The sequence below is a fragment of the Electrophorus electricus genome, chromosome 1 (genome assembly GCF_041902795.1).
Source record: "Electrophorus electricus isolate QZ-2024a chromosome 1, ASM4190279v1, whole genome shotgun sequence".
Taxonomy (NCBI): domain Eukaryota; kingdom Metazoa; phylum Chordata; class Actinopteri; order Gymnotiformes; family Gymnotidae; genus Electrophorus; species Electrophorus electricus.
In genome coordinates, this window is record NC_137497.1 from 2,720,597 (window position 1) to 2,746,020 (window position 25,424).

The 25,424-nt window shown below is 40.0% G+C and overlaps 1 protein-coding gene and 1 long non-coding RNA gene across 5 annotated transcripts in view; one reads left to right on the forward strand and one right to left on the reverse strand.

Moving 5' to 3' along the window:
- Window positions 1-1,735: 1,735 nt before the first annotated feature.
- The window catches only part of LOC145658771 (uncharacterized), a 28,450-nt gene continuing 4,761 nt past the window's right edge, over window positions 1,736-25,424 (reverse strand). The window contains exons 1-4 of one of the 4 annotated variants that reach the window (XM_081718189.1): window positions 13,523-13,644; window positions 10,981-11,048; window positions 10,714-10,942; window positions 9,233-10,609 (exon numbers count right to left, since the gene is read on the reverse strand). In XM_081718189.1, coding sequence (XP_081574315.1) covers window positions 10,452-10,609; window positions 10,714-10,942; window positions 10,981-11,048; window positions 13,523-13,556 — 489 coding nt within the window. In that variant the 5' untranslated portion in view covers window positions 13,557-13,644 and the 3' untranslated portion in view covers window positions 9,233-10,451. Of the gene's footprint in view, window positions 3,851-9,232; window positions 10,610-10,713; window positions 11,049-13,522; window positions 13,651-14,041; window positions 17,985-25,424 lie in introns of those variants that run through there. The other 3 variants (XR_014124643.1, XR_014124654.1, XR_014124647.1) reach the window with 3 other exon arrangements.
- Window positions 13,578-24,666, forward strand: LOC145659035 (uncharacterized). The gene is made up of 4 exons (XR_014125011.1): window positions 13,578-13,605; window positions 17,997-18,096; window positions 18,210-22,523; window positions 23,408-24,666. It is a non-coding gene; the product is annotated as an uncharacterized LOC145659035 (long non-coding RNA).

Here is a 25,424-nt window from a genome sequence, read left to right on the forward strand (position 1 = left end):
ATGCATATTGTCATGTACCTACATATTTGCAATAATAAAATCTATCAGGTCACTAGCTAGTTTAAGGAACAAAATTCCTCTCGAACTTAAATGCAATGAATCAACATTTTTATGATGAAACAACTCATTAAAATGCCTCAGACGTTTGCTGCCACTCACAGGCCTACATTTATCTGTTAAACGGCCAGTTGTCAGCTGACTAATTAGCTCGCCTACCAAGCTCTTGGCAGAAGATACGCAAGCAGACACCTGCACCCCCCTTGACATTCACAGTTTTAGATTTCATTAGGCATTGTTAGTTAGCCAGCTAGCTAACTTAACCAAATAAGACTGTAGCTGAATAAAGCAAGCCCGGACCAAACATACACACATTTATCAGGCTAACTAGGTAACATAGCTAGCTAATACAGTTAGCTAGGCGTTTTCTGTCATGTTCACAACGTTAAATAACTAGCTAGCTAGCTAATAAACATGACAAAATTACTGCATCATAGAATTACACCATCATAGATCCAAATTATAATAACAAAGAACAACACTCTTTTGTGACAGCTAACTAGCTACAATATTTGCTATTTGTGCTAAAATGTGTTCTTTATGCAAGTTAAAATATACAGGCGGCCAGGTAATTTAGCTAGCTGGCTAACTAGCTTAGCTACCTTTCTTCAGGTATGTCAGCTAACTAGCTGGCTAAGTTAGCTGGCTAGGCTAGCTAAGATACCAGTTATAATAGAACATTTCGCAATTTATATCTAATAAAGTTCCTCATTTCTCAAAACATTTTTGTCAAATTACAATGTTTCTTTTTGTGTTATATGCTGTATGAACGTTGAATGATACTTATGGGAAATGCGCAGCCGTTTCGCTGCAAGTCGATAGAAATCGGTTGAGCTTTCTCGTACTTGGATGCACAAATTTCATTTTCTTAACGCGTTTAACATAATTAAACATTATTTAATTTTAATTTAAACAGCACAGACCCTCTTCTCTCCCTCACTCCCGCAGCCAGAACTATAGGGACAACTAATCAAACCTTCACCTACAACTACCACGCAGCCAGTTACCACTCAACCCTAATTATCCCCACAGCTAAACAGCCCTCGAGCTCCTGTATATATTATTGTTAACTAGTGTATATATTATTGTTAACTAGTGTATATATTACTGTTAACTAGTGTATATATTATTGTTAACTAGTGTATATATTACTTGTTAACTCGTGTATATATTATTGTTAACTAGTATATATATTACTTGTTATCTCGTGTATATATTATTGTTAACTAGTGTATATATTATTGTTAACTAGTGTGTATATTACTTGTTAACTAGTTTATATATTATTGTTAACTAGTATATATATTACTTGTTAACTAGTGTATACATCATTGTTAACTAGTATATATATTACTTGTTAACTCGTGTATATATTATTGTTAACTAGTATATATATTACTTGTTATCTCGTGTATATATTATTGTTAACTCGTGTATATATTATTGTTAACTAGTGTGTATATTATTGTTAACTCGAGTGTATATTCCTTGTGTCTCTAGTTTTGTTGCTGATTATTGTTCACTCATCCTGTGTTCACTGCACTAAGACTCCATTTATATTATTGTGTTTTACTTTCGTTTTCTGGCTCTGTCCGTCATTACATGTCGACCCCCATTCTACTGACCCTGATTTTGTTCCAGTATGTTCCAGAATACTTGCGTCCTCTCATTGGTCTGTTGCAATTTGCTTCTCGAATTTTCATTGGCTCTCCTGTTGCCATCCCGTTGCTGTGCTGTTGCCTTGTCTCACTTCTGCTTTACAGCGTGCGGTAAGTGAAGCCGAGCGCCCTTTTCCCATTTTTCTCTTCGAGTCCTTTTTTTCTGGCTTTAATTCCCGGTCTCGGTACGTCAAGACTTTACTGTAAAAGTGAGATTTAATGGGCGAACCGCCCGAGTTAGCTAGCCGCTCGATAACCTGTCTGTCGGTCATTTCTGTGTGAAATACAGTGTCTGACTATCTGGCTACATGACATGATTAAAATGATTTAAATGACTGATTAAATTCACCCAGCGCGCCTGGAGTGGTGCTTCACAACTCGAGATGGACTATGTTGCTGCTTGTGTGGGGAGGTGTGTGTGTGTGTGTGTGTGTGTGTGTGTGTGTGTGTGTGTGTGTGTGTGTGTGTGTGTGTGTGTGTGTGAGTGTCTGACTGAGTCACCGAGTGCCTTTGAACGTGACTCTTTTCTGATGGCTGAAATTATTCAATGAGTTCGTATGCAGGCAAAGTAAACATCAGATATGTTCACATTTATAGTTATAAGAATATATGTTTAATATGAATTAATTAACACTTTCCAGATTAGGCAAACTATCATCACACAAATTGAGAGATTAATTCTGATTCTCTTTGTCATGATGGGATTCTTGATGTAAACATAAATAAGTAAATAACCTCTGAAATATTTGGTGTACTGGTACAGGTGCTTGGTGATAACTAGAGAAAGACACACTTGACCAGCCCAGTATGGGAAGCAAACCACTGCCCTCACAAGGACATCCATCTGAACCACCACACTACAGAGGAGGTGCATAGGGTAGTTAGACAAACAACTGATAGAGCAGGGAATGCTTCCCTCAAAAAACCTAGACACACACCACCATTTATTTACAGCATTTAGCTGACACTTTTATCCAAAGTGATTTGGACTTGTAGCTGAGTACAACTTTGAGCAATTGAGGATCTTTCTCAGGGGCAGCTTGGCAGTGGTGGGGCTTGAACTGGTAACTTTCTGATTACAAGTCAAATACCTTAACGACTGGGCATCCACTGCAGTACCACTGCCTACAGTAGCCCAACAACACCAACAACATGCTAACAAAACAGTATGAAGAAATTTCAATAGTTTCCATAGTAACCACTTCAATAACTACCACCATTCACAACTGTAGCATCACTCTGATGCTCCTTAATAACAAAATCCACCAAATAATAAACCATCATGACACAATAGTTACAGATGACACACAACCTACAGAAACAACACAAACACACACCTTTCACCTTTCAACTGTGTATGTATGAATGACCTCTTCATTACTGGTGTCCCAGATCGTGTAAACTCCACTATCAGATGATGCTGTTCTTCTCAGCTCAACAGCAGAGATGAACGACACTCCAGTGAGTGGCCATCCACTGTGCAGATCTGTCCACTAGAGGGGGCAGCTGCACCTGTGTTGTTATAAATCACCTCCACTGACTCTGATATGAGCAAATCCAACATCAGAGGTTTACCATGCTTAATCTGAACTGAAGAATTCAAAGCTGAAGAGAAATCCAGTCAGGAACTTCATTATAATATACAGTTGCTTTGATCATGTAAGTACAGAGCTGCAAATCTGATACCAAACATTAATGATAATTAATGGTTGTGATGTTTACAATTCTACATTCTACTGCTGTAATGATGCAACGTGCCCTTCCCAGGATCAATAAAGTTCTATCTGCATATATCTTTATTGCCTTGGTAACAATAACTTGGTAATCAATTGTATACACTCAGTCCGTAGATGCACATCGCAGATGCCTCTACTATTACAGGTGCAGATGTACCAGATGCTCTTAGTGTAATCAGCATCAGTGATGGTGAGGATCTCCCTTCATGTACTGATCATGGGACATGTGAAATCCCTCTGTTGACTGGCAGGATGTCTGGTTACACTGAGCCAGAATGTCATGTGGTTTATGGGACACAGTCCATGTGACCAGACCAGAACACGTCTGAATGCAGGGGAGAGTAGCAGCATCATGAAGATTCACCTTTAGTGAGCTGAGAGATGATGCAGAATGAAGAACTGGAGAAAAGGGGAAGACGGGGGATGGCAAACTTTCTGTTACACAACACACACTCAATACATTCAACAGCACACACTCAACACACTCAACACACTCAACAGCACACACTCAACACATTCAACAGCACACATTCAACACATTCAACAGCACACACTCAACACATTCAACAGAACATATTCAGCTTTGTTCAGCTGCTAGATCTGAACCAGTCTTAACATTTGCATCAAATTAACACTACCTGTTAAAACATTTTATACATTTAATCTCACTACAGGCCACTGTAAGTGAGAAAAGCTCATGATTTATGAGGCAAGATCACTGCACAAGAACCAGTTCATACTTTCTGGCTGCATAAGTCATTGCTATACCAAAACACCTACTTTGAAATACTGAACAAAATTCCCAACTAACACCTAACAACCTAAGTCACTAACATCTTTGTGTTAGTCTCTAACACCAAAACATATCTAATGAATTGTGCTGCATTACATGAAACATGATTGGAAAAAACTGCAGATACAGAGAGAGAGTGGAGAATACAAGGAGAAACTGTCCCTCTTCAACTTTATATATCAGAATTTAATATATGCTAGATAGAAATTTAAACTTGAATAATCGGTTACAATTTGCAACCCTGGTTACTTATGCAGTGGTGCCAGCAGAAAATATTTAGTGGAGGACAAATGGGACCAGTGAACATCTTGTGGTGGTACACTAAATTGTGTTACAGCCAGAGGGTTAGCGTTGTGGTAGTACACTAAATGGTGTACCAGGTCCTCTTAGTGTAATCAGCATTAGTGATGGTGAGGAAGAGATCTCCCTTCAGGTACTGATCATGTGAAATCCCTCCTCTGACTGGCAGGATGTCTGGCTACACTGAGCCAGAATGTCAAGTTGTTTATGATACACAGTCTATGTGACCAGACCAGAATTCGTCTGAGTGCAGGGGAGAGTAGCATCGTCATGAAGATTCACCTTTGCTGAAGACTGTGCAGATACTAAAAGAGAGATTATGAAAAGGGGATAAAAAACATTCATGAACTATAGTTTGTTCACCATGTGACCATGAAACACTGAGGAGACAATAGAGAACCCAGTCAGTACTGTATAGAGGATACAGGAGAACCCAGTCAGTACTGTACAGACTAGAAAGGAGGACCCAGTCAGTACTGTACAGAGGAGACAGGAGAACCCAGTCAGTACTGTACAGAGGATACAGCAGAACCCAGTCAGTACTGTACAGACTAGACAGGAGAACCCAGTCAGTACTGTACAGGTTTAAAAATGTAAGTTTTAAAAACAAAATATGGTAGTCAACTGCAGTCCTGTAGAAACATGATTAAACCATTAGCCCCCCCTAGAAACAGGACGAAACCATTAGATCACACTAGAAACAGGAATAAACCACTAACCCACAGTACAAACAGGACTAAACCAAAAATTTACAGTACAAGCAGGACTAAGCCACTAAACCACAACAGAAACAGGATTAAATGACTAACCCATGGTTTAAATAGTCTACCTTTAGCATTTAGCCTTTAGCTTGTTGTCCTGTGTTTCAATAGGCTGCCTTTATCCTTTAGTCTTTAACATTTAGCCTATAGCCCTCTTAGCCTCACCTCAAAGTCTTTTAGTGCAAGTCAAAGTCAAATCTAAAGTCACTAAAAATGTTCAAAGTCAACTTCAAAGTCATTATTCACAATTGCAAGTGAACATACTAGTTAAGAAAAAAACTATTACAAAAACCAGGAATTTGCATAGAAATGTGAATTGTATGATAGCAGCTGTAATGTATGATTAAATAAAAAACATCAAGGTCGTGGAAATAAATACAAACTTGCATTCTGGTTTTATTTAACTCATATAAATTTGTAATTGTTCATATAATGTATTATTCTTATTTATTCTCTGAACTCAGACTCATTTGCGGTGTGACATTAGACTTTTTTGTTAACATTGGGCACCTGCAGGCCAAAGCAAAATTTTATTATACAGACATGGTTGGGTTTATCTTGAAAAATGTGAGAAGTGTGTCAGTGGAAAGCACAATTAGAAAAGCACTCGACCAGTTTATAAGGAAATTGACAATTGTTGGCTCTACAAGCTTTGTTTTCTTGAGAAATGCTTAAAAAGATTATGTCTGCTATAAATAGGGCATTTCCTGATATTAGAGGTGGGGCCAAAATAAACAATTCAAAATATTTTCTGCTCATGTAAAGAATCTTTCTTGTTCCACTTAAGGATTAATATTAAAATATAAAGGAGCACACAGTCCACACACACAAAAAAAACCCATACAAAATTAAATCAGTGTAGGTTATCTGGCATGTGTGATGCTGGTGAGAGACAAAGATAAACTAACGTGCTCTTTATTATCCATGACAAACAACGTAAGTGGTAAAGTAATCCACAGGGATGCTACAAACACCGAGTTGCAATGCACCGAGGGAAGTCTGTAGTATCCTTGACCACTAATGCACAGCGTTGTTTTTCAGGACCTGCAGGTGTATAAATAGTGAGACACAGTGATGAGCAGTAGGTGTCTCCAATCAGTATTCAGGTGATTGAGAATCGGGTAGAAAAATGGTATGACCCCCGTCTGACGTGGGCATGTCCCTCTCAGTGGTGGACTGGCCACCGTGACAGCATGCATACATTTTAACGATATTGGAAAGAAAAACTTTTGCAAATATCTCAAGTTTACTTGAGAGACTAATTGAGAATAATTCAAGAAGTTCCTTATAGTTTAGAAGCCAAAAGATCCCCTTGGAACTTTAATTCAAATGGGTTCTTTGACGAATCCCAAAAGTTCTTACAGGCACATCTAAGAGCACTGGGGAACATTTGTGTTCTTGGAGGAGCCCCTAGGTTCTTGGAGTAATCTTCAAGGAACTACTCATTTTTACTGTGTAGGACAGACTAAAGTAGTTAGTAGTTAGCTAATATGCTAATGGATTTGAAAAACTTTATGAAAATGTTTATGAAAATACAGGCCTTCATGACCGTTTAACGGCAAAGACATTGAACTTGATATTTTTGCAGTACTATGCAGTAGGCATTATAAAAAATGGACTTGGGTAAGTTACATACATTTTTATTTCAAACAAATTAATAAATAAATGAACAAATATATTAGGAAATCACATTCTGAGAAATCTAGCTAAGGGTTTAAAAAACTATTTCTGTTTTCACACAATTGTTGAGTTTACCATCTACAATTTTTTTGTAATTAACAATCACTTAGCATCATTACACTAGCTTTGTCCAAATATTTTTTAATGACAGATGTTCCTGCACATATTTTGAAATACAGAGGTCCCATGAAAAAATAGTATGGGTATGTTTATTTTTAAAATCATTAGAAATTAAGAAATATTGATATTATTTGTTTTTGTATTCAGTGTCCAGTTATGCAAACTGCCTCCAGGTGCAAACAAACCATATACAATACAACTGGTTTAATGGCCTCGTGTCCTCGCAGATCAGGCAGCCACACAAACCCCCAATAGCAGGGCAGACTTTGGGTTATGGAACAACATAAAAATATTTAAAAAGCTCTCTTACTGTGGCTAAAAACTGTACACATAGGGGTCATAGGGGTCAAAACAAGCTTCAAGATGTACAACATACATATGAAATATAATTGGAAACATTGTCATCTAGAAAGCAGAACTAAAGCCACAGATGCAGCACATTTCATTAGGACCTTCACTGAGAATGACCTCAACAGCATTAAACAACGTTGCAAAAGAAACAAAGTAATACAGCAGGATTTTGATTGTACCAACAGGTTGTTAAATATCATGGGATGAGAAGGCCATCTACAGTGGACATGTGAAGAGAACATGTAGAATATTTCACCAACAATTCTCTCATCTCTGACTGGGTGCCACTATTCCACACTGAACATAAAATATAAAAGAAATGTTTCAGTAACTATAAACTGATTAATTATCCTGGACAGTCCTCAATACACCTGCCTGTAAATCTTTTACCAGTCATCTCAGTAGCTTTGCCAGATCTTGAGTACAATATACTATACTTGGAAACAAAGGTAAGACAACAATGGTAAAACATTCCATGACTGGAAGTTCATCGTAATGAGTTGCTGGCTGACCCAAAAAGTTGGGGTTTTTGTTTTGTTTTTTTAAAATAAACACCCTGCTGTGACACAGCTCACAGGTGATGGTACCAATCCTTTCAAAAAAGCAAGACTTACAGTGTGTGTGTGTGTGTGTGTGTGTGTGTGTGTGAAGCCTGAGAGATAATCACACCTTTTCTAAATTTATTTCTACTCCATAAAAAAACTTTTCTTTTTCACAGACTAAGGTGTGACGTTCCCATCAATGGATGTTACAAAGGCACTTTTGATCATTTTAAGAAAGTAATGTTGAAATGGAAATATGTAAATACTGTTTGGATTAGTGATAAAAGAGTGGGATTGATTATTTTAGCACCTAAGGTCACATTAATGCTAAATTGAATCGATGTATTTAGATGTAGGTGGGATTACATAGGGGTTAATGCTATAGTGGGATTAACGCTGTAGTGAGATTGATGGCCGTAGTACATTTCCAGTTCCAGTTCCAGTATGAGACCCCATGGCCAGCAGATGCCTGAGGGTGTGTAGACCTCCTCTTCACTATGAAGGTCTACATTTATCCTCCATTACAGCCTCTCACAGGAAGATTCATTACAGTATATACACACACTGTCTTCAAGGGGTCATATTCAGAGCCTGAATATACACACCCTGTCTTCAAGGGGTTGCATTCAGAGCCTGAATATACACACAATGTCTTCAAGGGGTCGTATTCAGAGCCTGAATATACACACACTGTCTTCAAGGGGTCATATTCAGAGCCTGAATATACACACACTGTCTTCAAGGGGTCGTATTCAGAGCCTGAATATACACACATTGTCTTCAAGGGGGCGTCTTCAGGGGCAGAAGAATCACGCATTTCCTCATCTATTATAACGAATTAGATTTGTGTGGTTAGATTGGTTACCTTAGTTTAACTGTGTGCACATGTGAGATAAATATTACTTACAGTAGTAAGATGAAAAAACAAAATAAATAACATGAAAGAAACGAAACAGCCGCTCCACCCTCCCAGTATTTAACAGGATATATTAATCCAATAAACTGGTCCTAGTATTATATTCAGTAGTCAGGTGGTAATAACTCAGATACTGAATGAAGTGGTACTCTCATCAGTGTGTGTGTCACAGACTGCTCCTCCCCCATAAGTCACATGGTACAGCCCACCGCGTGCAGGGGCATTCACAAATGTACTGTGTCTCTGTTTGTAACCATGCCCCCCGGGATTGCACACACGTGTAGAGGGTGTAACGTATGGAGGCTTAAGCAGGATGCGGGGACGAGGCACATTGAAACAGATGTTAATTAATGCACTTAACAATAAGACGTAGCACGCAGGCTAAGGTTTCAAACACCGACAACATCAATGATAAGACAAGAGACACATGACAATGACATACAACAAGGATCAGGTGAGAAGCACGAGAGGGCGTGGCGATGCAGATGAACACACATGGAGCTGTTTGTGCGGAGAGGGGCCATACCGTGACAGAGATGTTAATGTTAAGGTCTTGTGTGTCTATTTAAACTGTCCATGTGTGCTCCCTTTGTTGGTCATTCTCACGACTTTGTGTTTACATCAGTCTGTATGTACATCGCAGCAGTAATGTGGGTTTGTGTTTCTTCCTTATTGATGTGTATGTGTTCATTGTGTTCATTGTGTTAAATATTTAAGTATGTTCTCCGTAGATGTTATATGCGAGTGCCACTGTTGTCCACATTTTATGTTAATAAACGTCTTTCACAGACGAGGGGGTCCTCGCCCATCGGCACTCACATATAACATCCAACGTTACAGTGTGAGTGTTTGTAAAAGCTGATATCTGTCTGTAAAGCATCCTTGAGTCTGAGAAATGTATATAAATGTATATATTATTATGTAACTAATAAGAGGAAGAGGAAGAGGAGGAGGAAGAGTCTACTCTGATGTGCAGGGTTCCCCTCCACTAGAACCTCTTCATGTAGGAGACGTTCTACTGTACAATGTAATCAGTGTAGATGGACCACACACAGGTGATGTATTTCCTGTTTATTAAGTTACGTAAAACAACAGGAACGGTTCATATTACTGGACAGTAAATGAGTTTATTATTCCAAACAGTGAGTTTCAGTATATTTTGATTGTCTTCATAGTGAAGTATATAGTGAAGTATATAATGAAAATATAAAACAGCAGATTATAATAAATACTCACCTTTTACTGGAGGCAAAGTCTTGTTCTTTCCTACAACACCAGATTTATAAGCAACCAAAAATCACACAGAGAGAAACATAAAGAAAATGAAATCTTGCAATTTGATTAACACATGAGATTACCTGAGAGTATCCTGAACATGACTGTGCTCAGGCAGGTTAAAGTCTTACCTTCTACGGTGACTCTAAAGGTGAATACAGTCTCCTTATTCCTGATGTCCCATATGATGTAAACGCCACTGTCAGACTCTTTCAGCTCCTTCAGTTTCAGACTGGAACTGAATGACACTCTCTGCTCATACTCAGACACACTGAATTTCACAAACTATGACCTCAAATAATCTGACTGCGTTTGGACTGGCATCACTAGTCCTGTTAATAAACATCTCCACTGGCTCTGAGATGGGAGCATCCAGTATAAGAGATTCTCCAGAGGTAAACTGCATGGAAACCTCAGGAGCTACAAGGGGACACACACACACACACACACACAGATGGACTCACCTTATTTTTTTATTCTCCAATTGCAAATGTTTAGTAGGTTAAATAAAGGAGGACACTTACCCTCCATCCGTAGACTCACATCACACATGTCTACACCAACAAACTCACAGGTGTACCAGGTCCTCTTAGTGTAATCAGCATCAGTGATGGTGAGGGAGAGCTTTCCCTTCAGGTGCTGATCATGTGACATGTGAAATCCCTCCTTTGACTGGCAGGATGTCTGGTTACACTGAGCCAGAATGTCAAGTTGTTTATGGAACTCAGTCCATGTGACCAGACCAGAACACGTCTGAGTGCAGGGGAGAGTAGATCACCATGACGATTCACCTTTAGTGAGCTGAGAGATGATGCAGAATGAAGAACTGGAGAAGAGGGGAAGACGGATGAAGAACTCTCTGTTACACAGCACACATTCAACACATTCAACAGCACAAATTCAACAGCACAATGAGGTGAACTTAATCAGTTTTCCAGAGACTGTGAGCGAGGCAGGTAAGAGGCTTGATCCCTAGCAGGAGTGGGCATGTCGCTCCTGCTTGCTGGCCAACCAGCCGTGACAGTATGATTATGTGGGATTTTTTTTGTGTGGGAAATTTTAGCTTTAAGAAACAAATAAGATAAGAGTTGGTTTGTTATACAAGTTTTTTTCCTCTTCTCTATTCTATTGGTATGTCATCTTGAATAATTAATAATTATGTCATATGCAGATTTATGACATCCAAGTAGTCATTAATTACAGCCTTTAGTGAGGCTGGGAGTCATCTCAATGGAATCTGGTTGTGGTCTGCTATAAAGGACCCCTAGATAGCTCACTAGGAGATTGCTCACTTAATATTTTAATACAGTTTTCATATAATGAGGAACTTGTTTGGTTCCTTCTTCTAATGGAAGAGCTCTGCAGTGATCCAGCTGTTATTTATTCTTACTGTTGTCTTGTATCTTTATCTCCTCTGCAGGGCATTTAAATCAATGCTAATACACATTTACTGCTATTCTACTACTAGACTGTGTTCTATGTGTTCTGTGTTCTATGTGTTCTGTGTGTTCTGTGTGTTCTGTTCTATGAATTCTGTGTTCTGTGTTTAATATACAAATAATCTGCTTATTTAGAACTCATATATTTGTCTTAATGTAGAGTATTATGTATTAATGTTATATGGAGTTATCTAATGTGATTATATCTAATGTGATTGTGTCTAAAGTAATTTAAATAAGCAGTTTGCTTCTCTGAAAAATTACACACCAACAGTAAAAAAAAACAAATTATTAGTTGTGATGTTTCATGAATTTAAAGTATATTCATAGTATATTTTTGTTAATAATGCAGTGTTGTTGTTATTATTATTATTAAAGTACATCTTGTAGTTTTCTGATGTACAAAATAAAATACATGTAACCAAATAAATTCTTTTTCACAATACTTAAATAAATAACAACACAGGTGCAGCTGCCCCCTCTAGTGGACAGATCTGCACAGTGGATGGCCACTCACTGGAGTGTCGTTCATCTCTGCTGTTGAGCTGAGAAGAACAGCATCATCTGATAGTGGAGTTTACACGATCTGGGACACCAGTAATGAAGAGGTCATTCATACATACACAGTTGAAAGGTGAAAGGTGTGTGTTTGTGTTGTTTCTGTAGGTTGTGTGTCATCTGTAACTATTGTGTCATGATGGTTTATTATTTGGTGGATTTTGTTATTAAGGAGCATCAGAGTGATGCTACAGTTGTGAATGGTGGTAGTTATTGAAGTGGTTACTATGGAAACTATTGAAATTTCTTCATACTGTTTTGTTAGCATGTTGTTGGTGTTGTTGGGCTACTGTAGGCAGTGGTACTGCAGTGGATGCCCAGTCGTTAAGGTATTTGACTTGTAATCAGAAAGTTACCAGTTCAAGCCCCACCACTGCCAAGCTGCCCCTGAGAAAGATCCTCAATTGCTCAAAGTTGTACTCAGCTACAAGTCCAAATCACTTTGGATAAAAGTGTCAGCTAAATGCTGTAAATAAATGGTGGTGTGTGTCTAGGTTTTTTGAGGGAAGCATTCCCTGCTCTATCAGTTGTTTGTCTAACTACCCTATGCACCTCCTCTGTAGTGTGGTGGTTCAGATGGATGTCCTTGTGAGGGCAGTGGTTTGCTTCCCATACTGGGCTGGTCAAGTGTGTCTTTCTCTAGTTATCACCAAGCACCTGTACCAGTACACCAAATATTTCAGAGGTTATTTACTTATTTATGTTTACATCAAGAATCCCATCATGACAAAGAGAATCAGAATTAATCTCTCAATTTGTGTGTTGATAGTTTGCCTAATCTGGAAAGTGTTAATTAATTCATATTAAACATATATTCTTATAACTATAAATGTGAACATATCTGATGTTTACTTTGCCTGCATACGAACTCATTGAATAATTTCAGCCATCAGAAAAGAGTCACATTCAAAGGCACTCGGTGACTCAGTCAGTCAGACACTCACTCACACACACACACACACACACACACACACACACACACACACACACACACACACACACACACACACATGCCCACATTCAGCCATTAAGAAGATTTAATATTTGTTATATGCACAACATGCCATGGACGTCCACACACTTACATGCTTATTGTGAGTCTAATTATCTGTCTAAATTACAATCATCTGCAAGTTAGATCTACAAACAAAGCGATATGTGAAGTTCCGAAGTGTTTCAACGTACCGACATAGTGGAGATTTACTCTCTTACGTGGCTGTAGTAAAATTGATGGAAAGCAAAAATGTTGGCTGCTAAATAACATGACTGATCAGAAATCGGTTGTGTAATTGGTTTTAGTTGAAAATGATTGACAAGTGCTCCACCCTCTACTTACTCGCTGGTGTTCCTGTAGTCTCACCTGTTGTCATTATTGAAAGTTTGGCGGATTGGAGATACGCGCGTTTAAAATATTTCACGGTAAGTTCATTCTGTTTGTTAAAATGCGATGTCGGTGCAGTTTAAGCAACGTGTTTTGTACATCGTTGTGTGTTTAAATCGTAGGTTCACCAAAAAGTCGAATGAAATGTAAAGATTAAAGTCCTGGTGAACTTACGCAACTAAAATGGCGGACACCCAGCATGATCACACAGTTATATTTAAAATAATAACTTAACGGGGTCAGATATACGTGCTCAGTTATTGTAAATCAGGATTTTAAGTCGTAGTTAGTCAGTGATCTTTCGAAATGGTCCCAGTTAAAACTCCTCTGGACTAAAGTAAAGCCGTAACGTTGCTGCTGTGATGTGTGTTTTTTACAGTTAGTTTCTGTTCAGTTTCAGTCATTTTGTAGTGTTGTCCACATTCTCAGTGGACAGTTCAGATTCCCTGTATAGTTCATTAGCTGTAGTGTTACCTGTAGTTAGGATGGGACGGTCGACACTAACGTTTCTACGCTTGTTTCGAGTTTCTGAAGCGCAGCGTTTTGAAACGCTGATCCGAAGTGTGGCTCAAAACGGCCATGTCACGTGACCACAGGTGAACTAAGCTTGTGTTTCTACAGGTGTTATACAGTACCTGCTGCTCCTGGCTTTGACTGACAGTGTCTGAAACAAACAAACACACAACCCTACAGAGTACATGTGAACCCACACACAACCCTACAGAGTACATGTAAATACACAAAGCCTTTTGTTAATAGATTATCTTTCACATATTAAACATGAAACTGAAATACCAATAATTTGAAATGCCTTACAGAACATAACAGAAAACAAACATTTACTGAAAAACTATTTGAAAACTGTTGTTTGGTGATTTCTCTGAAATATTAATTGATCATATGTATTGGTAACCTGGCATATCCCACCAGAATAATATCTAGGCTAATTAGTTGGGACTGTTGTTTCACAGAATAGCACTATCAAGATTTGATTAAAGTGGCCAGTAGCTGTCACCATGGAGATGAGTGTCAGATTGTTTCTGTTGAAAAGGCCCAGAAATGATGGAAGATTTATAATGTGAATTCATATTAAATGAATATTAAATGTTTTTCCTTTATAATTCAATTATCTGTGTCATTGGCTAAAGATATCAGTTATATTGTTGCATGCATTCAGGCATCATTTCTTGCAGGAAGCAGATGGTGTTTAGTGTTACCCACACAGCAAAACTCTGCTTGTGTTACTGTGAGTTCATATTGTTTTTTTGTGATGAAAAAACAATTTTAGTTGATGTTTACAGTTACTAACGAGTAGACAAACTACTCCATGTGCTCTCTGTGTAGGTTTAGTTTCATGTTTTAGCACATTTCTCCTCTGGTAATACTGTGTTTCATATCAGCTGGGAGATGTACTTCCTTTGTGTATCAGTCCTTGAGTTTGGGATGTTTAATCAGTAGTTTAAATGTTAGTTGTGTCAGTGCATTTCTTGGTTTATCAAGTCACTGAGTCAGTTCTAGAGATTTGCCGCTAGATGGCACCCAAGCACCAGTTACTGTATATTGATCTCACTATAGACATTACAATCGACTGTAAAAGGCTTTTCTGTGTATTGTGCAGGTTGTCATTTACAAGCAACATTGACATTTAAAGTAATATCTGTATTTGTGCTTGATCTCTTAGCATTATTATCCTATTCCCTACTTCAGTTCTGTAACATCAAAACCCATACCTGTTCAAGTTCAAGTTCGGTTTATTCGTCACATACATAGTCATACACAGTATAACACGCAGTGAAATGGTGGAGAGTGCTCTGTCCAAACTGAGGAAGAGAAACACCCCTATGCACAGGGGTGCATAGAGAAAAATATATATATGCAGATAAATATATATATTCTATGTACAAAAATATATTAACAATGTATGTACAATATATGTATATTATGATTATATACACAATGTACAATGTATATGGTTGGGTATATATGTACACAATCTACAGAATGTACAGATATTACACCTTTGAACTCAGTATGGCTTTAAGTGTTCTGGCCAACACACCAGGTTGAACACAGTTATAAAGCCAACCAGTGCCAGTCATCCCAGTCCCCTACAGTAGTCTTTACTACACTTTTGAGACCTTGAAACTATTTTCAACACAACTGCTTCAAACATCTCAGTGTTTCGCAAAGCCTCGCTTTTCCCACCACCACCTATGGTGTACTGTAAATGTAGTGAACTACTGATGTACACTGATTAAGGACAAAGATACCACCACCTATAGTGTACTGTAAATGTAGTGAACAACTGATGTACACTGATTAAGGACAAAGATACCACCACCACCTATAGTGTACTGTAAATGTAGTGAACTGATGTACACTGATTAAGAACAAAGATACCACCACCTATAGTGTACTGTAAATGTAGTGAACTACTGATGTACACTGATTAAGGACAAGGATACCTCCACCTATAGAGTACTGTAAATGTAGTGAACAACTGATGTCTGTTATCTGCCCTTAATCAATGTACATGTTGTCAGGTTCAGTATCACTATTTCAGCTGTACCCAAATGTAACAGTGACAGAATGTTAATGCAACAAGAAACAGAATAAACAAATCTTGTGCTGAAGAAATAAGCATTACTCTGTAGTTTTAGATTGACAAAATGGTAACATGGACATAGCTATAGAGCTGTGTATTAATAAAGTCACAGCATAACACAACTGAAACTATAAATCATCACTATAGTGTCTTACTTCAATGCAACTGCACCACTTTATGTTCCAGATAATTTCCATGATGAAATGTCATAGTGATATATTTCACAGACTAGCGTTGATGGATTCTGTCCGTCATCTCGCTAACGTGTACCCTGTGTAGTGTTCTGTCTTGCTCAGGACCCAACAGTGGCAACGGTGGGGCTGGAACCAGCAACTTTCCAATTATAAGTCAAGTTCCTTAACCACTGAGCCTGGTTTTATATTTGACTCGTTGTCTCTGGTGTGAGAGTGTGTGTGTCAGAAATTATGCGGTTGCTCCTCTTCCCGTCATGCACAGATTAACACACTGTATGCATCACTAGTATAAATACATGTGTTCTCTATAGATTAATTTGCCGTATGCAGTGAAAAGCTTTGAATCAAGTAAATTTAAGTTGAGAACTCAGTGTAAATATGATGAAATTACACTTGAATTTCTTTGTCATTGGGTGTGTTACATACTGGTTGTGCTGGTTGCTAATTGGTGTTATTTGGTGCTTTGGCAGTTGACGGCCAGTGTGCACATATTTGGGGCCATTACGCGTCAGAATAACACTCCAACATAAAGTGCACATATATACGGTCTGTTACGGTATCTGAGTGCTCAGAGTATCACTCCAACATAATGTGACCATATATACGGTCTGTTACGGTAACTGAGTGCTCAGAGTATCACTCCAGGGCCTGAGGGAACTTTGACGCATATATGAGAGCTTTATGTTCTCATCCACATGTATGTTTCATACAACTTTTTTATGTGTCTATATTTTTATATGTTCTTGTTCTTCCACTTTTTATCTATTTTATGTAGTCTGTTTCAAATGGCAACAGACAGTCCTACAATATTTCACTACATGTAGTACTGTGTGTAACTTTTGTGACGAGTGAGACGCACAGACTCCCACTAAATGAAACATTTAGTGGCATTAAACATTTAAGACAAGGGCGGCACTCACACGTTACATTAAAAGGGAACAAAAACACTCTTAACCACAACACTGGCTGCACAAACATGGATACGAACATGCCGCTAACAACGACCAACACTGAGATGCGCACTGGCGGGTTAAAGAGACGGACAAACTCAACGCTGAACCCGGGGAGGTGCGCGTCATCACGGGGGCGTGGCCCCTGCACCACGTGATTTACGGGGGCGGGGCAGTCCGTGAGAACAAATATCACAGACACAGTGAAGGTCTCCACAGGGCTTTGGGAATTAAGAACCAGCACTGAAAACCTTTACAAAATCGCTCACCAAATGGGAACTGTATAATATTAATTCATTAATACATTTGAAAGCATCCAGACTTCAGTTCCCACTGTGTGGAAACATTACATCTCCTGTGGGAAGCATTCTGGGAAAGTTGATTACTTATTATGGGGATTTGCTATTTAATTTCTTTAAAATAGAAAAACATACAAGTGATGGTGCACAGCTTTTTGTGTGTTTAAAGGGAATTTTAAATATATTCAGTATAACATTATTTATGTATTTAGTGGAATATGTAACTGAATCCAGTAGTGTGTTCAGTGTTCTGCTGTCATCACTATTTCAGTTGTCCACCTACCTTGTTCATATCAGTGTGTACTTCATTTTTAATATGTTGTCAATTTTGTCAGGAATTTATTCAGTGTGATTCACTCTGTGTGTATGAACTGTTGACAGAAAGCAGAGAGCAGCATCTCCAGTGTCCAGTGGTGTATGTGTGATTCTCCATAATGGGGAATTATAACTCCAGCAGAAGAGGAGGAACCTCTGATCCAAAGTGAGGAGCTTTCCATCAGCACTTAATCTGAGAAAACAGGAAGAGGGAATATTCAGGATAAATGGGATGTAGTGAAGTATGTAATTACTCAAAAGTTTCCTCATCTTCATCAGGGTAAAGAGAGCAGAGTCTCCAGCACCCAGCTGTGTGTCTCTGAAGAGTGATGTGTCCATGGGTCGTCTTCCTAGCTTCAACAGTGGACCTGTGCCGTCTGACCCAAAGTGTCACATCACACACTCATATTCTTTCATTATTGTAGGTGTGGAAGGGTGGAGGGTGCTGTTCTGTCAGTAATGTAAGGTAGACTCCATCTTTACTGTTTTAAGATCATTTGTAAGGTGTGTTAATGATGATCACTGAGTGATGATGACAGTCAACAATTCCAGTTATACAGCTCCTCCTTTTAATGACAACATGTATGACATAGTGGGGGAAATAAGAGTTAAGCTCTCTGAGAATGAGTTCTCATTAAGTGATATGTGTACTTTTTAAATACCTTAATAACTAATAGGGAAACAGACCACAGTGAGGTTTTATTTTTAGAACCTGGTTCAAAGTGACCAGTCCTTCAGGTTCGATCTCCTCCAAGTTCCCCCCAGCCCTCTGTCCTCTGTAGCCGGATCAATCCGGGGAAGTCCAGACACTGACACCAAGGTAGTGAATCAAGAGAGTTCCACTTTATTGAGGAAAGCACAGAGTATATATGTGTCCTGTATCTACTATCTAAATCTGCAGGATGACAGGGGGAAAAGCGAGGCATGATCTAAGGGCCTACGTAGAAAGGAAAGAGACAAGGTTAGTAAAGATGTTCTATGCATGAACGAGCCACGAGCTGTTCCCGTGCTAGCCATGAGCTACTCCTGTGCTGAGAGAGAGAGAGAGAGAGAGAGAGAGAGAGAGAGAAAGGGAGCGGTAAAGGAGACAAGAAGAGGGAGCGGATGACCTCGGGTGACCAGCTCACGGTCAAGCTGCCATGTCATGGCTGATGGGCAGAGACCTTGCATTAGGTGCCTGAAGACAGAAAGGCTCCAGTGTCTAACATTCCTAAGAGTTATTAAACACTCAGCTGGGGTTGTATAACCTGCACTCTACAGTACTCACCAGAGGAGGGTGAGGTGTTATTAAACACTCAGCTGGGGTTGTATAATCTGTACTCTACAGTACACACCTGTAACTTTTGAACACACACACAAGGAAGAGGATCCAATTGCAAGTGGTTTTAATAGTGAAATCAAACCGATCCATGGGGGTCAGACAGGTGTTCGCGGTCAGGTTGTTCCGAGGTCAATAACACGGGGCAGAGTCTGGGGGGTGTCCAGGTGCCAGGAGGGAGACGAGGTGTGAAAAACGGGCAGAAGTCGGGAAACCAGGAAGACAAACAAGATTCTAGAACACTTGGCACGCACCGAGTAGGAATTGTTCATGACGTGAACACAGGGGAGGGATGCTGATAAAGGGGCAGTAATGAGGAGAATGAGGATCAGGTGTGTGCTAGAACTCTGGTGAATCAGATCAGGGGTGTGTGCAAGTACGCATGGCAGTGCAGGGCTAAGTGTGGTTACTGGGGTTCATAACAGCAGAGGAGGGTGAGGTGTTACTAAACACTCAGCTGGGGTTGTGTAACCTGCACTCTACTGTACACACCAGAGGAGCCTCATGAGATTTTATTGGCATGGAGACCTGCATAAACTTTACAACAGTTCTGTTAGTAAAGTACCTATAAATGTACAGATGGAAAACTGGTTTACAAAGATACATCATCTAGAGATGAGAGTGATGAGTGAAGTGAGTCGTACAGGTAGTCTCTCTCTGTCTGATCACTTAGTGTCTGGTGTGTAGTACAGGTAGTCTCTCTCTGTCTGCTCACTGACTATAAGACAATAAACATCATCTCAATAAGAGAGACACTGACTGTAAGGCAACTGAAGGAATAGCATTGCTTTAGTCTTGTAAACACCTACTGTTAATACCTCTATATCACCACTAAATGTCATCTTATACCCACCCAGAGTTACATGTCTAATACTGTTAATACCTCTATCACCACTAAATGTCATCTTATACCTACCCAGAGTTACATGTCTAATACTGTTAATACCTCTATATCACCACTAAATGTCATCTTATACCACCCAGAGTTACATGTCTCCTCACCTTGAGGAATCTTCATCTATCTTAGTGGGTGCCAGTGGAGAGGTTTCTGCAGATTCATGTGTCTGTATTTTGTCTGGCTGAGAACAGAACGTGTTTCTTTGGAAATGTGCTTGTGAATGGATAGCTATCAGGGAACGCGTTCCTCCCACAGGTCACGTGGTTTGGCCCGCCGTGTGCAGTGGGAGGGTCTTGTTTGTTTATCGTGTTTGTAACCACGCCTGCAAACACCTGCACCTGGTTTAGTCTCGTTATGTGTGTGTATTTAAACCCAGACTCAGTCATTGTTCATGGTTTGTCTTTGTTTATGGTCATGTTGTTGAAGTACTTGTTCACCGCGTTAATGTTAAACGTGTTCGATGACGTTAAATGTGAGTGCCGTAGTCTTCCGTCTTTATCAATAAATGTCTGTCTACGTCGACGGAGTCTGTGTGTCCTGCGACATTCGGATCGTTACAATAACATAATGCAGACTGGCTTCTCTAGGCTGTCTGTCCCTGGACTACTTTCCTAAGAGAGGATAAAAATGGATGGGGTTTCTGTGTAAATCTCTTCTGGTTTTTGTCTGCCCCCCTTTGCATTTTTCTGCCTGGTTTCTGATTGATCTCTTTCACAAACAGCCTCCCACACAAACATGTACCACACACACTGACATACAAATTCCCTCCTGAAGTAGGAGGGAGGTGTGTGTGTGTGGGTGTGTGTGTGGGTGTGTGTGTGGGTGTGTGGGGGCTCTCGCTCCCCCTCCCGCTTGTGCTCTCTCTCTCTCTAACGGCTCCCTCACACTCCTCTGTGTATCAGATAAAAGTCTACTACAGCTCCCTGGGAAAACTAAATATATTACTATACTTGCGATTCCCAACATTTCCACTTGCTGCATACATACATGTCAGTTCTGGAGCAAGTATAAGTATGATGCATCATATGTCTAATGCCACACAATCAGCATTCATGTTCATTAATCACTTCATAAGCATTATGTGTGCATGTCATAACAGCCTCTAGCTCTCCATTAGGTCTTAATATTTTATACAATGGTTCTTTTTTCACAGCATATCAAACGTCCCTTTTTCTAATTTCATGATGCCCCTCAAAAACCATCCAGAAGCTTCCATCTTTTCTCTTTCCCACAGTTTTTCTGAAGTATGGTATACCTGAGCCACCCTTCCATCATGATAACACACCATAACCTTTACTGCACTACCAGTGTCAGCCTGAACACATGCTGTATCCTCGACTCTCCTTCTCACTTCTCCCCTGACTAAAATGACGTAATACAACAGCCTCCAAATTAGGATCAGCTTTAATCTTTTTATCAGTTGATCCTCTCTGTGTGTTACACTCCTTCAACCAGGCAACCACCAGCCAGATGCCTTTTCTTTCTCACGCGTCTACAATTTCTTTTCTTTTGGAAACACAAATATTGAACAATTTTCCCTGTAAACAGTCATATGTTTTCAACAACGTTATTCTCAGTTATTCTTTAGTCTATCCCAACCCGGCATGTGCCAGGACCTGTTTCTCTCTGAAGACTCTTGGGATTGAGCACGACCTCCTCACTCCAGTTTAACACAGCAAGGCTCCGCCCAGGAGGTATCGTTGGGTGCCAGCAAGCCTTTCCGTGCGACACATCTAGAGGCGACCTCGTCCGAGGAGGAAACTCCCTTCACTAGGACACACAGCCCCACACCAGTGGCAACCCCAGAGATGGGCAGAGTAGCTGGTGCGCCTCCTGAAACAGATGCGCGGAAGTCACCACCCCCCATATCGGCGAGGGATGGACTCCAGCCCAGCTGACGACTGGGGGACAGCCTGGGGCTCCTGCCGGCTTACCTGGACTCCTTAATAATCCCTTGTGTATTTTTGTACTTGTATCTGTCACCGTGTCTGTCCCCATCACGCTGTGTGTACCAGTCACTTTGTCCATCTTGGTGTCTGTGCTTGTGCCTGTCAGTGTGTCCTTCCCCCCTCTGTCCTGCTCTCGCTCGCCGTGTCGGGTCGCTCTGTCCTCTGGCCTCACCGTTTGGCGTCGGTTTCGGGGCCGTAGCCCGATAGGCTGGTGCGCGGGGAGTCGCGTCGTTGGAGGGGGGGGGGGGGGTCTCTGTCACTGAACAGCGCCTCCTCCTGAACGTCTCCTCGTGTGTGTTCGTCAGCGTGGCCACGCCCCCCTGTGCTCCACACCTGCCCCCCGTGGTTTCATTAGTCTGTGTGTATTAAAGTCTAGCGTGGCCGTGTTACTGCTGTCAGTGTGTGGATATGCGAGCCTGCGAGTTACGGTGAGTGTTACGTGTAAAAATAAACGTGTGTTTGTGTTTAATGCGACTCGTCTCCGCATCCTGTTTAGCCTCCTCGTTACATATTCCCTCAGTTCTAATTTGTTTTGTTGAATTTAGATGTTTACTAAGATATTCACTTAGCCAAAACTTATATGAGTAAATTAAATATTCACTGTTCCAAAACTCTGTTAACCGTCACTCCCACTGGTTAAATTTCCTATCCTGTAATATTTCAACTCTACCCTTTTGCTAATGTTTTAACATGTATGCTCCTTACTGCAGTGACTGGCACCGTCAGAGTTTTATATTCCACTTGGCCCTTTGGTTTTATGTATAGTATATAATTTAATTTACTGGTATTGTTACTGTAACAGTCAATTTATTTTGCGTGCACGCAGTACCTAATCAAGTATTATTTGGGATCATGAGGCAACCCGTCTACATACCCAGTTACCTCCTTGGTAATTTAGTAACTTCCCCTTTTCTGAACTTTCGTAATAAGCTTTAACGTGAGGCGTTCAAGGTTATTCGACGGTGTACGTCGTATCAGTGCACACTATGCTGTTATCGGGGTGCTACTAACTTGTTGTGGCCACATTTAGACAAAGACACCTGGAACAAACGCAACAGTTACATTTCTCTCTGTTTCACACACTCTTCATTTCTCTTTATTCACTGTGCATTTGTCTTTACTTCATAATTTATTAAGCCATTTTTTCTTCACCATTTCCCTTAACAGTAAGATTATGTGCAACTATTTTTATTTCCTCACTACTTTTATAGCAGGTTTTTGTGAATGTTCACTTTTTACCTGCTGACTTTTTTACTCCTTTTTTGTCATTTTATGCATTTCATCAGTCTGTTCTCACTCCCTTAATTCTCAGTCTGCACCCTAAAGACCCACAAGGCTCCACTACAAAACTGTCACGGAACGTGCAGCGGGGGGACTTTCATTTGTGGCCACGCGCCTGCGCACACCTGCACGTCGTCTCGTCTGTGTGTATCTAAACTCACGTCAGGGTGCGCCGCGTTAATGTTTTTTTGTCATTGTGAAAGTGTATGCGTGTTCATCGTGTTGGTCTAAAGTCGATCGTTTGTAATACGTGAGTGCCGCTGTCGTTTATGTTAATGTTCGTTCCAGTCGGTGGAGTCTGTGCGTCCTGCGGCACTCGGGCCACCTCGCGTTACAAAAACTCTTTGGACAAGGTCTGTACCACCTATGCAGAATTCTTCAAACAGGTTATCTGCTGAGCTTTAACGGTGCGTGTGTGGATTCAGACCCTGGTCACAGACACAATGCAGCTTTGGGTCGTAGGTCATCTGGTGCTGATAACCCTCCTGCCGACTGTATGGATCCATTTGTCAATTGACCCAATTGATCCCTGTAGTGCAGGCCACCAATTAATGTTGTTTCTTAATTTTTCCAAGTTTCCAACTGTTTATTCAATACACACTAAATAGAAAATAAAGATGCAGACTCTGGAATTAATTGAATTAATTGCTGGTCCTGTCTTTATTCTGATCTTAGTGTTACAAATGAGGCCTAGTCTGGAATATGTCTAACAATCACACAACACACATTTTTATACAGTTTCAGAAGTGATTATGTAATCACCTACCTTCTTTACATACTAGTGTTTGAAATCTCCACCACTATGTTCAGACATGCATTATTCAATATATGCAAATTGAAACTTGTCACAATTAGTCCCTCCCAGCTTCTGCGTTTCGTGTTTTCCTTGTCTTATGTAGTTTAATTCCATGTCATAGTTTTGTTTTCTCCATGCCTCATTTGATTTTCCACACCTGTCCCTTGTTTTTACCTTGTTAGGTTCATGTATTTAAACCACGTCGGAGGCCCTGTGTCTTTGGCTGTTCATTGTGTTTGTTTGGTAGAATGTGTTTAATTGAATGTTTGTGTTTGGCTATGTCAGAAAGCCTGTCTGTTTTTCAAAGCCTGCATTTGTTAGCCCGTGTGTCATTTCTTAGTTTCTGTTGTACTCTGCTTCCCCTGTTTGCCTTCATGTACTTGTGTTTTTGGTTCATCATGTATCCTCATACTCTCTATATTGGCTTTATGACCTTGGACTACCCTAAGGACTCTGAATCTGGATTTGCCCTTATTAAATCTCACACTTCTCTATACGTGTTTGCCTCTTTACTGCTCACTGTTACAATCCCGTTGGAAGATTTCTTTTTTTTTTTCTTTTTTTTTTTTTTTTTAAACAAAGATGATCTTAACTTACACCACCAAACACCTGCCAGATGTTGCAGGTCAGCATCAATCTGCCCTTGTGGTAAGATAACAAACCTTGCTTAACCACAGAACTCTCAAAGAAGCTTTCAAGTCTTAAAAACGGAGATCTTTTCCAGCACTAAGGAAGTTATTTCTCACTGGAACAGTTCAGAGTGATCTGCCTTAGACTACCACAGAGGCCTTGAAACCACTTGCATCAGAGCCTCTGTACTGCACGTAAAGACTCAAAAAGGCCTCTTGACCTTCAGATACCCCAAAACATTATCCAGTTCTGCTACCATTCTCTCCAAATATAAGTTGTTATTAAAAAACAGTGAACTCATTCAAACCACCTGGTGCTCACTGCAGTAATATTGTTTCTTTCAGTCTATCTCGTGATGTCTGGGCCTTAGTCCAAGACCTAACACAGGGGGCTTCCAAGGCCTTATATTGATGCCTGCAGGAGCCTTTTCTCTACATAATCCAGTTTCTTTTAGACTTCATGTTCTTACAGTATAATTTAATTTTATTACCTCACTCTCCTGGGATCTTGTGACAGTGGAATTCTTTACACTGTGCTGCATCACTGTTATGCCACACACCTAACCAGGAGAGCTCTTGGACTAGTTGTGTCAGGACTAACCAGGGGTTGAGTTCTTGGGCTC